The sequence below is a fragment of the Schistocerca gregaria genome, chromosome 6 (genome assembly GCF_023897955.1).
Source record: "Schistocerca gregaria isolate iqSchGreg1 chromosome 6, iqSchGreg1.2, whole genome shotgun sequence".
Classification (NCBI taxonomy): domain Eukaryota; kingdom Metazoa; phylum Arthropoda; class Insecta; order Orthoptera; family Acrididae; genus Schistocerca; species Schistocerca gregaria.
The window spans coordinates 535,713,643-535,726,292 of NC_064925.1; the positions used below are offsets into that span (position 1 = coordinate 535,713,643).

A 12,650-nucleotide genomic window follows, 5' to 3' on the forward strand; every position below is an offset into this window, starting at 1 on the left:
GTGGTGTGCAGTAGACGGCACTTACCGTCGTGTCTCAGCACGCATCTGAACAGTCGTTGCAGTCTAAGATAGCACTACGTTTAAGACCACCAGTTACATGTGTCATAACGAATGTGGAGATAAAACTTTCCAGAGTAGTGAGTAATTAAATGAAAACAATATCTCAAAGTCTCCTGGACCAAGCTTAGCAACAAAATGAATGAAAATGGATGAGAATGGAGAACCAAATGTATGTTGCCCAGAACTAAGTTTAGTTCCGTAATTAATTCTCAGGCATCAAAAAACTTACACTAAGAAAGTAATTTGTATGTACACTGAAATTAGAAATGAGTTACGACTCAGTAATTTCCTCTACCATATTCTGAAACTACAATGAACATCCTAATAAACACCTAGAGATCCAAAACAGAGAACAGAAATGGTAAAAGAATTTAATTATCAGGGAGAATGGATTAATCGCAATGCAACAGAACGCGATGCAATAGCATCAAGAAAAAAATCTTAATTGGCCTTCCAGTTGACAAAAGAGACATACAACAAGATATGTCTTTCGCGGAGGTCAAAAATTAAACATTACGAAACAGTGATCGAGCCAGAAATATTGTATGCAGCAGAAGCCCTAACCATGTATCACAGTGGCTAACTAGGACAATCAATACTAAATGAAAAGAAAACAACATTTCAGGATAATAAAATAGGATACACTAAGAATGTAACTCTCTCCCACATACGAAAACCTCTCAGATGCTACGCGAAAGAGAAGACTACATTTTTACGGATATCTGCTCAGAATGAACTCCAATAGACGAGTTAAACGTATTTTTTATTTCTTTCACAACCGTATAACGAAGAATAATCACACAAAACTGTTAAGGCTTTCGTGGTCACTTGTTGACAAATTTCGTCTTGGCTTCTGTCTCGAGATCTTCGGCCGACACTTGTTTATTTTTTTTTCTGCCATTTCGCCAGAAGGAGTGTCTGGCATTTTTAAAGCTTCATCCGCCATTACTGATGGTGGACTGGGATCGATCTCCCGGTTGCAGATTGTGTACTTGGTCCACCAATGTCCAATGGCTTTCCCTTGGTCATTACCACTGCGGTTGCATGTATCAAGGGGAGAACCGCAGCAGGAATGACCGTGGAAAACTCCTTGGACGTTGGTTCGCTAGGTACGCATATCTGCGACCGCGAGTTCGTTTCCAGTCCACCACCAGAAATGGTGGGTGAAGCTTTGAAAACGCCAAGCACCCCTGTTGGCGAAACGTCAGAAAAATTATTAAACAAATATCGGCCGAAGAAACCCAGACAGGAGCCAAAAGGCGATTTCAAACCTACACTGTTTAAGGAAACTGAAAAAGACGTAAGAGAATTAAAATTACAGGAAAGTCTATAGAACAGTTCAGATAAGTGCTAAAGACGAAAAACTAAGGTTCCAAGACAAATATAAAAGAAGGTCTAAATTCATCATCTCGGCGGAGGAGATAAGGAGGAGGTTATAGGGAACGCAGAAATTCCGTGCACAAAGGAAAAACACCACGCAAAGAAATGAGTCATTCCTCATACTCCAAAGGTTGTGAAACGAAATAAGAATAGTAAATAACTAAAAGTAAGGAACTTTTTAGGTACACTTTATATGTGGTAACAAAACAATGTACCAGGCAGAAAATACAACTTATCATAAGTTTATTATTACTTAGAAGTTCTACCTTTGCACCTTACCTGATGCCGAAAAACTCAAGAGAAATGAGTGCTTCCTCAGAAATTTAAATTTCCAAGACACACCATTTGAGGACTATATCGCTGCAAGAAAGGTGGACCGCATTGTTGCTTTCAATTTTATTACAGCTCCCTTTCTTTAAAGTCACACCATTGTCTACATTTATATATATATTTATATATTTTATCGTAATATCACAATGTAGGAAGTAATAGTTGTCGAAAAGGGACTTAAATAATAAGAACTAAGGGAATTAGTAACATCAAACAGGTGAACAAATAAAATAGTTTGTGCATTCGAATATATGCATATAATCACAATATCTGATAAATGACTAGTGGAACAATCTCACGAATTAACTAAATATATTAGAAATTTAAATTTATTTACATTACAGTTCTCAGAAACTTTTTATCAGCGTCCTTTGCGCGCCAAACACTCGATTGAAACAGAAATGAAGCTGTCCATCTCGGGAAAATGTTCACAGTGACCACCATTCGTGTATCATTAACCTGTCAAGTAAACGATACTCTAACAGAAACCTTACTTCAGGCTATAATTGCGAATTACTTCACAAGCAAAAATATTTACGAGGCAGCGCTAGAAATGGATACCTTCCAGAGGATTTCTGGTCTCCAAAATCAATTGCTTTGGCATATAAATATCACCATCTTTATAAGCGACCTGGAATTGAATATTCTGTGGCTAGTAAACTTTTTGACCAGTCTTGAAAGATACACTTTTTCTTTGGTCTGTTTGCGAAGTCATGCATTTATTTCTTCAGCGATTAATTGTAGGATCTTCACACCTTTTTTTGTCGGTTTACAATTTACAATTCCATTTTTTTGGGTGACTGAAGAAATGGCTAGTACAGTATTATTACCGACAAACTAAATCTTTGATTCTATTTAAAATCTGTTCATTGACTCGTAGAAACTTTGGTATTGGTTTTGAGTTAATTAACGCTTTTCTGTCGTCAGGATGTGTTAGTAGATGCCGTATTGTGTTTTTCTGTCCTTCTCGTTAAACACTTTCACAGCAATTATTTGAAACGACTAGGAGCAGTGGTAAATTTCCTTTGAGTCACGTTCCTTCTGATTTCGAACAGAGCCAAGTGGACATTGGTAAGTACGCATTACTCGTCGTGTGAAACCCGTCGCAACCTCCATTTGCGTCATCTTTGTAATACCGGTGCAAAGTAGGGTCCAGTGTTTACGTACAGAAAGGAAAATCAAAGTGGGACTGTTCCGCTTTTGCGCGTCTCCGTCTATGGAGTTCCCGCGACGACACCTCCGCCGCCGCCGCCGCCGCAGTCGCTTCGCCGCTCAGCCGCGGACGTCGGGCTCGGCCGCCTCAGGGGCGGGGGGCGGCAGCGCAGCGCCTTCTGGAGGCCTCGCCGGAGGCGGAAGGCCGCTACCTGCTGGAGGCTCCAGTGCCTACCGCCAGCGTCGACGTCGCCAGACACAGTGCCACCAGCAGCTGTAGGTTCGGAGGCCGCACTGCCGGGCTGGCGCCTATGGCTGCAACACGGGAGGAACTCTGCATTAGGCTCGAAGGATAGCCCCAGCCTAAGACAGAAAATTCATCTCCTACTTCCCTCTGTCTGTCTGTCTCTCTCTCTCTACTTAGCTCATGCCCGTCAAAATATTTTTACAGTATCGTGCAAAAGGTTGAAGTAAAGCGGTCAAGGACTTACGGCCAAGAACGTTTGGAGGTGATTTTAAAAATCATCGGTCAAGAACGTTTCGAGATGATTTTCAAAATCATCTCGAAACGTCTTAACCGAAAGTCCTCTTTACTTCAAATTTTCGCACGATACTTTAAAAATATTTTGACTGCCATGAACAAAATTTGAGCCGTGTATCGTTTCGTGCTACACCTTGTGTTCGGATTGCATTGTTTTTCCTTGTCTTCAAAAAAATGGTTCAAATGGCTCTGAGCACTATGGGACTTAACATCTGAGGTCATCAGTCTCCTAGAACTTAGAAATACGTAAACCTAACTAACCTAAGGACATCACACACATCCATGCCCGAGACAGAATTCGAACCTGCGACCGCAGCGGTCTCGCGGTTCCAGACTGAAGCGCCTAGAACCGCTCAGTCACCTCGGCCTGCTCCTTGTCTTCACCTGACATGTTTGTTTGATATCTTGTCTGTCATTAAGTGGCTGCTATCGATGTCTGCGTTTTGGATTCCGGGAAACTGCTAACGAGGAAGTGAGATCTTTGACCGGTGGTAACTTCGTGTGGTCGCGCGGAAGTAGGGTTGCGTGCTCAGAGAGTCCGGTGGACACGGGAGGGCAGTGTGGCTCGCCAGCGTGGACCAGGCGTGGTCGGTTGTACCGAGTCGCCTCGTGATGTATGTTGGTTGTATGTTACGTGCAGGTGGAGTTGACGGAAGAGATACCCTCGGGTTGGTTGTATACAGAATCGCCCCACGAGTAGTTGCCGTTCATTTCATTTTGGTGGGACGTTAACAAGCTTCTTTAAGTCCTGCGTTTCAACACTGGAGTTTAAAAAGGAAACACTTAACATGAAGTAGCGGTCACTACCCGTCAACGTTGCAGAGAAGACGTGAACTGCGGTGACAGAGCGTGTTGTCGCGTGACCGTGGCGTGTTGGGTACACTGGCGACGCGTGCGCGGTAGGATGTGTGGATCCTTGCCATCGGAGGTCATGTACTGCCTGTTCGAGCATAGTTGCAAGTTACGTTAGTGGAAGATTTAATCATTAAGTAATAAGTTTGCGTAACCAGTGTCTCTTCTGCCTTGTAGCCTCCAACGATCGGGATTCCCCAGCAGCGGTGTAATTGAAGGCAGTCATCTTTCTTCCTCCTCTCGTTACTGCCCGATCCTAGGTGTAAGTTTGGCAGTTTAATTGTTTCGCTATTCTGTTGTGGGGTATGAGTAAATTCATGCTTCTTGTTGGTTGATCATGTGGTCGCTCATTCAGGATTATGTGGTGTAATGTTTCCTTGCACGAGGTTAGCTCTAATTCTGTAAGCAAGTTAAGTCATCTATTACAAGTTTTCGCTGGCTAAAAGTCGGTGCAGTGACCAGCTTGAGAGTGGACATTGTGTTCACGGGCGTAATTAATTGGTCAGCATTCTGCCTAGCCTCATCATCCCTGAGTGGGTGATTTGTGTCCACCTTACACGGATCCGTCATATCTGTCATGTTGTAATGATATTCCAGGACACTTTTGTTTAAAAACTTTTCTTAAATTCCTCCATTCCTTTATTGCCATTAATAGTGTGTTTGCTGAGAACTTTGATATTTTTTTAAATGGCGGTGTTGGTAGCTTCACTACCTCACCGTACTTTATTAACAAAGTTCTGCTTTTACGTTAGCAGCCTGTTTACTAATGTTCTTTAAATTTTTTAAACTGTTGTATTGCTATAAATTGCTTGATTGCCGTTAGCGGCGTGTTTTGAAAGACTGTTATTGCTGTACTGCTATCTTCAGTTTACAATTTAAAAAAAAGATTTTTTTTAAATTGTGGTATTGCTATAAATTACTTGATTGCCGTTAGCGCCGTGTTTTGAAAGGTTGTTGATTGCCGTACTGTTACTTCTATTTTTCTTTTAAAAAAAGAATTTTTTTAAATTGTTGTATTGCTATAAATTACTTGATTGCCGTTAGCGGCGTGTTTAAAAGGCTGTTTATTGCCGTACTGCTAGTTTCTGTAATATATGAATAAAACATATGTGTGTGAAAAACTCGACAGTAAACTACTAGAAATTAGGCTCCGTTTCCCAACTTGTGGTGTGGTTTGTAGTAACCGTAACCACTGTGTGTGTCAAAATTGTTTTAAATGGCGTTGTTGTTTAAGCTTTTTATTAAAACTCATTGAAGGAAAGAGAATTCTGTGCTATACTTCGCTGTGAAAACATGCGGTTCAGTTTCCTTTGCCTCTGTCACTTTTAAGTATGATAGCAGGTTATTTTTAAATCATTAGGCAAATTGTTTCTCCTTTATACGAGGGTGAATCAAAAGAAAAGCTTAAATTTGTAACAACAAATCGAAATTTCGCGTCGTTATCCTGTAAGTTGGTAAGCGTGCTACAAATAGCATGCAGAATGGCCTATAGGTGACAGCATAGTGCAGATGCACACATACCGTCGCAGTATCAGTATAAAGGTGGCCGCCCCACTTGCGATTTGCACCACGGAAGAACAGAGTTCTGATATTAGGTTTTTGGGTAGTGAAGGTGTGAAACCTATTCAAATTCATTGACGCATGAAGGCTCAGTACGGTGATACATGTTTGTAACGGCAGCAAGTCTACGACTGGAGTAGGAAGTTCGCAAATGGTATGACTTCAGTGGAAGATGCTCCTCGTGCAGGTCAGGCACAACGAGTTGTGACTACACAGAACATTGCTGCAGTTGAAGCCATAGTGAAGGAAAACCGCCGAGTGACACTGAATGACAATGGAGCATGTTTACAGATTACTCATGGGTCAGCACACCACATTGTGGCCGGCCGGTGTAGCCGAGAGGTTGTAGGGGCTTCAGTCTGGAACCGCGCGACCACTACGGTCGCAGGTTCGAATCCTGCCTCGGGCATGGATGTGTGTGATGTCCTTAGGTTAGTTAGGTTTAAGTAGTTCTAAGTTCTAGGAAACTGATGACCTCAGATGTTAAGTCCCATACTGCTCAGAGCCATTTGAACCACTGAAGACCTTTTGAGTTGGCCATCACGCTGGTGTGGCGTACAGTGGCTTCAACTCTTTAAAAAAAAAGTATGTGGGCTATGTTGATTAGAACCTCATCATAACACGAACTTACATCCAGTATAGAAAGATGTCACACCTACAGATAAAATTTGGTCACAGTATATGACAGCAACTTTTAATGACACAATTAAATCAAGATACTAATATACATTCAACAAACACTTTTACAAAACATAGAGGCCCAACAGAAATTAGTTTCTGTTAATTTGATTTAATAGTTCAGTCTGAAATAATTCGATGTGTATGCAAATATTCTGTGAATTTAATCTGTCTGTGGCAGAAAGAACTATTCATGTAAATGTATTAGTAGTTTTATTCCGTGCAACGTTTTAATTCTCTTTAAAGTTGTTTGTATGGTACTGAATAGTATTTTGGAGAAGAGGAATTTGTGGCACAATTTGATTAGAAGAAGGGATCGGTAGATAGGACATCTTCTGAGTCATCAAGGGATCACCAATTTAGTACTGGAGGGTTATCGTTGATGTTAAATATCGTAGAGCGAGACCAAGAGATTAATACACTAAGCATATTCAGAAGGATGTAGGCTGCAATAGTTAATCGGAGATGGATAGGCTTACACAGGATAAAGCAGAATGGAGAGCTGCATCAAACCAGTCTCTGGACTGAAGACCACAGCACAACAAAAACGTATGGAATATTTCCATAGAAGCTCAAATGACTTTCAAAAGGTAGAATATATAGTAATAAATGAATGATATGTGTAAATAATTTTGAAAATATGTTTAAGAGAAATCCATAGAGTAGACGTAAGAGTTTGTTGTTGTGTAAAGACACTTTGCTGTTGGTCCCACCGCCACCACAAGAAGCGAGACTCTTTGCTGAACACCAGTGAGTGTTGAGGACAAATCCCTGGCATGAGAAAGGTGGGAGGAACACACAGACGATCTGCACACTCAGCTGGCTGCAGAGCAATCACTGCAAGCCGATTGGTTAGGAGACGGGCTCTAACAACAGTGAGACAAAAAGACACCTCTGTTCAAAGCTCCAACATCATTGGATAGTAGGATTTTTAGAGTCGTTCTACCCAAAAGACAGATGACCACAGCTAAAATCCAGCGGAGTCGCACTGAAAATCAGCGGGAACAGATTACTGGAAGTTGAGCTGAGATATCGAGCTACCATGCATCCTTCACCGCCGGCAACAGCGATTACCACGGTCTGAAGCCTGAGGTAACAGAAACACTGAATGGTACTCATTGCTGTTCAGCAATGAGTCTCGCTTCCTGTGGTGGCGGTAAGACCAACAGCAAAGTGTCTGTAGACGGTGAAAGGTCACAGGAACCAGCAATTCACGACATCCATGCCTCACCAGCTCCTGAAATCATGGTGTGGGCAGCTAGTGGATATGAAAACAGGAGTGAGTTGGTAATTGTTGAACTGAGGCCGAATGACTGCCAGATTGTGACAACAGACTGGTCAACCTTGAATTCATACACCTGAAGAACATAGTAGTGCCACACAGCATGTTCCAGTGGAATACGGCAATTCACATTGCAGACATGTCGAGAAATGTATCGACCGTAAACGGATTTCCTGGCTCTCTGGCTTGTCACCTATAAAGCATGTCTGGAACGCAGTGATAGGAACGTATGACCTCAGCAGTTTGGTCCGTTAGGAACACATTTTTGAACGCAGTGAGAAGACATATATTCTCAAACTAGCCACCAGTTGCTTGAGTTTGAACCATGACAATGAATTCCTCAAGATGACATTGGGAGAGTTTTACTGTCAATGCTACAACGTACAGAAAATTGTATTTCTTCACAGGATTACATTTCATACTGATTTCAATGATGGGCGTTAGTTGCAGATGGAATGAAAGCTCGATCGTTTAAGACCCGTCATGCGACTCTACTCGTAAACTGAAATTTCGTAGCTACAGGCTCTCCAGAGGACGTATGTTGCAGCGAAGGGGCACAGGCAGCACCTAAACGAGTGTTTCTGGGAAACTGTGTGAGAACGGTTGGGAAACGGAGTGGAGCGGAATTTGGAACATCATCCAGATGCGAGCAATATGAAGATGGTACCTTTCCTTTCGGGCATGTCCGAAAGAACATATACCATCAGTGACCATTAAACGCTCTAGAATGAAATGATAATTAAATCAAGACCCTACTCTGTACCGTAGGTCTCTAGAAGAGCGTAGCGTTCCAAAGGATTTGAAAAGGGCACAGGTCATCCCCGTTTTCAAGAAGGGACGTCGAACAGATGTGCAGAACTATAGACCTATATCTCTAACGTCGATCAGTTGTAGTATTTTGGAACACGTATTATGTTCGAGTATAATGTCTTTTCTGGAGACTAGAAATCTACTCTGTAGGAATCAGCATGGGTTTCGAAAAAGACGGTCATGTGAAACCCAGCTCGCGCTATTCGTCCACGAGACTCAGAGGGCCTTAGGCACGGGTTCACAGGTAGATGCCGTGTTTCTTGACTTTCGCAAGGCGTTTGACACAGTTCCCCACAGTCGTTTAATGAACAAAGTAAGAGTATACGGACTATCAGATCAATTGTGTGATTGGATTGAGGAGTTCCTAGATAACAGAATGCAGCATGTTATTCTCAATGGATAGAAGTCTTCCTCACAATATACATAAATGACCTGGTGGATGACATCGGAAGTTCACTGAGGCTTTTTGCAGATGATGCTGTGGTGTATCGAGAGGTTGCAACAATGGAAAATTGTACTGAAATGCAGGAGGATCTGCAGCGAATTGACGCATGGTGCACGGAATGGCAATTAAATCTCAATGTAGACAAGTGTAATGTGACGCAAATACATAGAAAGATAGGTCCCTTATCATTTAGCTACAAAATAGCAGGTCAGCAACTGGAAGCAGTTAATTCCATAAATTATCTGGGAGTAGTGATTGAAAATGGAATGATCATATAAAGTTGATCGTCGGTAAAGCAGATGCCAGACTGAGATTCATTGGAAGAATCCTAAGGAAATGCAATCCGACAACAAAGGAAGTAGGTTACAGTACGCTTGTTTGCCCACTGCTTGAATACTGTTCAGCAGTGTGGGATCCGCACCAGATAGGGTTGATAGAAGAGATTAAGAAGATCCAACGGAGAGCAGTGCGCTTCATTACAGGATCATTTAGTAATCGCGAAAGCGTTACGGAGATGATAGATAAACTCCAGTGGAAGACTCTGCAGGAGAGACACTCAGTAGCTCGGTACGGGCTTTTGTTAAAGCTCCGAGAACATACCTTCACCGAAGAGTCAAGCAGTATATTGCTCCCTCCTACGTATAGCTCGCGAAGAGACCATGAGGATAAAATGAGAGAGATTAGAGCCCACACAGAAGCATACCGACAATCCTTCTTTCCACGTACAATACGAGACTGGAATAGAAGGGAGAACCGATAGAGGTACTCAGGGTACCCTCCGCCACACACCGTCAGGTGGCTTGCGGAGTATGGATGTAGATGTAGATGTCGACAGGCGTTGATATACATCAACCGGGACAGTTGAAAATGTCTGCTCTGACCGGGACTCGAACCCGGCGTCTCCCGCTTACATGGCAGGCACTCTATCCATGTGAGCCACCGAGGGCACAGAGCATAGTGCGACTGCGGGGACTTATCCCTTGCACGCTCAGCGTGAGACTCATATCCCCAACTTAATGTCCACACACTACATTCGTAGTTCCAGTAGCCTTTACACTCATTACGCACGGCAGACAGTGTTACCGACTCCCGTAAGAGTTCGGGCAATACGTGCGCATCTTCACAGAAGAAGAAGGTTAATGGCTGGTTAACCTTAACTATGCGAAGATGGTATCTGTTCTTTCTGCCATGTAAGCAGGAGATGTCGGATTCGAGACCCGGTCGGCGCAGACATATTTAACTGTCCCCGTTGATGTATATCAAAGCCTGTCGACAGCGTAGGGTCTTGATTTAATTATCATTTCATAACCGCTAGCAAAGTGGCCACATGCGGAAGGGGATGACATTACAGCCGTGCGTCACTGGTATCCGAGCATTGGCAGGGTGGCAGGGGTGGTTTGAAATTAGCGGGCTGGCCTAGCATATGCCAAGTTGGAGCGAGTCCGCAGTACAGAGCGAAAACACGATTTCCGTTTGAACCAGCGCTCAAGGCCCTTGGCGGAATAGATTCAAAATGGTTCAAATGACTCTGAGCACTATGGGACTTAACAGCTATGGTAATCAGTCCCCTAGAACTTAGGACTACTTAAACCTAACTAACCTAAGGTAACAAGTCACGGGTGGAACCAGCGCCTCGTTTGGTGAATGGCCCAAGGTGATGTCCAGGGGGGGGGGGGGGGAGGGGGGGAAGAGTGTAGTTCAGTGTAAACGAGCAGAACATCCAGAAGATGATGGCAGGTCATAGAGAGGGAGGAGACTTTCGTTTACGGCGATACAAAACAGAACACAAGGCGACGTACGCTTTTCGTGTGTCATAATTGTAGTTATCGGGTATTAGTAGTTAACAGAGTTTTGACCACCAGAAATCTATTGAGGTGGCGGGCACAGGGTTCGATAAAGTAGCACCGGTATTGTTTGTGGTTGTTAAGAACTACGATGAGGCAATGAGGAATCTGATTGTGCCATATGTGTATTTAAGTGTACTTGCAAAGTTCGGCGGGCTGTTTTCTGAGTGTACCATTACTGTTTTGAATTTGAAAATATGGCAAAGCCGCTGTGAGAGATTTGTGTATTTGCGATGAGTCATTGTAGAGTTTACTTCTTTATGCGCTTTCCTTGTAGACACTATCGTAGGTTTCACGTCTGTGTAGATTTGATTGCCTTCTCTGTTGCCCCTATGCAATTCGGCCTAGGTGTTGGTGGTTGTCGAGTTTACATCATTTTAGCGAGCCTTAATTTAGGTGTTCTCTGGTGTTGTTTTATCTACCGGGTGATCAAAAAGTCAGTATAAATTTGAAAACTTAATAAACCACGGAATAATGTAGATAGAGAGGTAAAAACTGACACACTTGCTTGCAATGACATGGGGTTTTATTACAACCCCCCAAAAAAACAAAGTTCAAAAAAGGTCCGACAGATGGCGATGGACAGGAAAACGTCAGTAACTGCTACGGTTACGGGTGAGAAGTACGCCGATATGTTACAGAATCGCATCATCCCCAGCCTGGCTGATAAACACCTGCTGTAATGTACGATGTTTCTGTTGGATGGCGCTCCACCCCACATTCCTAGACACGTGAAAGATCTCTTGCGCGCGTCGTTTGGTGATGATCGTGTGCTCAGCCGGCACTTTCGTCATGCTTGGCCTCCCAGGTCCCCAGACCTCAGTCCGTGCGATTATTGGCTTTGGGGTTACCTGAAGTGGCAAGTGTATCGTGATCGAGCGACACCTCTAGGGATGCTGAAAGACAGCATTCGACGCCAATGCCTCACCATAACTCCGGACATGCTTTACAGTGCTGTTCACAACATTATTCCTCGACTACAGCTATTGCTGAGGAATGATGGTGGACATATTGAGCATTTCCTGTAAAGAACGTCATCTTTACTTTGTCTTACTTTGTTATACTAATTATTGCTATCCTGATCAGATGAAGCGCCATCTGTCGGACGTTTTTGAACTTTTGTATTATTTTGGCTCTAATGAAACCCTATGTCATTCCAAGCATGTGTGTCAATTTGTACATCTCTGTCTACATTATTCCGTGATTTATTCAGTTTTCAAATTTATACTGAGTTTTTGATCACCCGGTATATAATGTAATTCTATGCTAGCATAAGTTTTTACCATACATTTCTGCTACCGACTTTAGAAATCAGATCATTTTATTTTTGTGGGGCAAATACGTGTTTCTTTAACACGCCATTTACTACCTGAAGTTAACTGTTGAAAGGGATTAAATGGAAATCTCTCCCTATTCGTATGCGCTCTGGCACTGTGAATGATCCATCAGTAAAACAAAGAGTGATCAAAAGCATAGGTTTGAACAACCCACTACCAAACTCCACTACTGCCCATATCCTGTGTCACACGACAAACACCTCTCCAAGCTCTGATAATCATAGGATCTGTGTGTAACAGTGTAGCACTTTCCAGTCAGTGTACTTGTTAGTTAATTTTTCAAGCTCTGGGACTTCGATCCCTTTGTGGGACACGCGAGGTGCTTGCCATTACCGATGCATTACAGCAGAGTGTGCGTTCACTTGGTCCTCGAGTAGTG

The 12,650-nt window shown here is 42.9% G+C and overlaps 1 protein-coding gene across 2 annotated transcripts in view; it reads right to left on the reverse strand.

Annotated features, from left to right (window-relative positions):
• Positions 1-1,612: 1,612 nt before the first annotated feature.
• The window catches only part of LOC126278445 (uncharacterized), a 1,166,048-nt gene continuing 1,155,010 nt past the window's right edge, over positions 1,613-12,650 (reverse strand). Inside the window, exon 6 of one of the 2 annotated variants that reach the window (XM_049978561.1) lies at positions 1,613-3,237. In XM_049978561.1, the coding sequence (XP_049834518.1) occupies positions 3,131-3,237 (107 nt within the window). In that variant the 3' untranslated portion in view covers positions 1,613-3,130. The remainder of the gene's footprint in view (positions 3,238-12,650) is intronic. The other variant, XM_049978562.1, reaches the window with a different exon arrangement.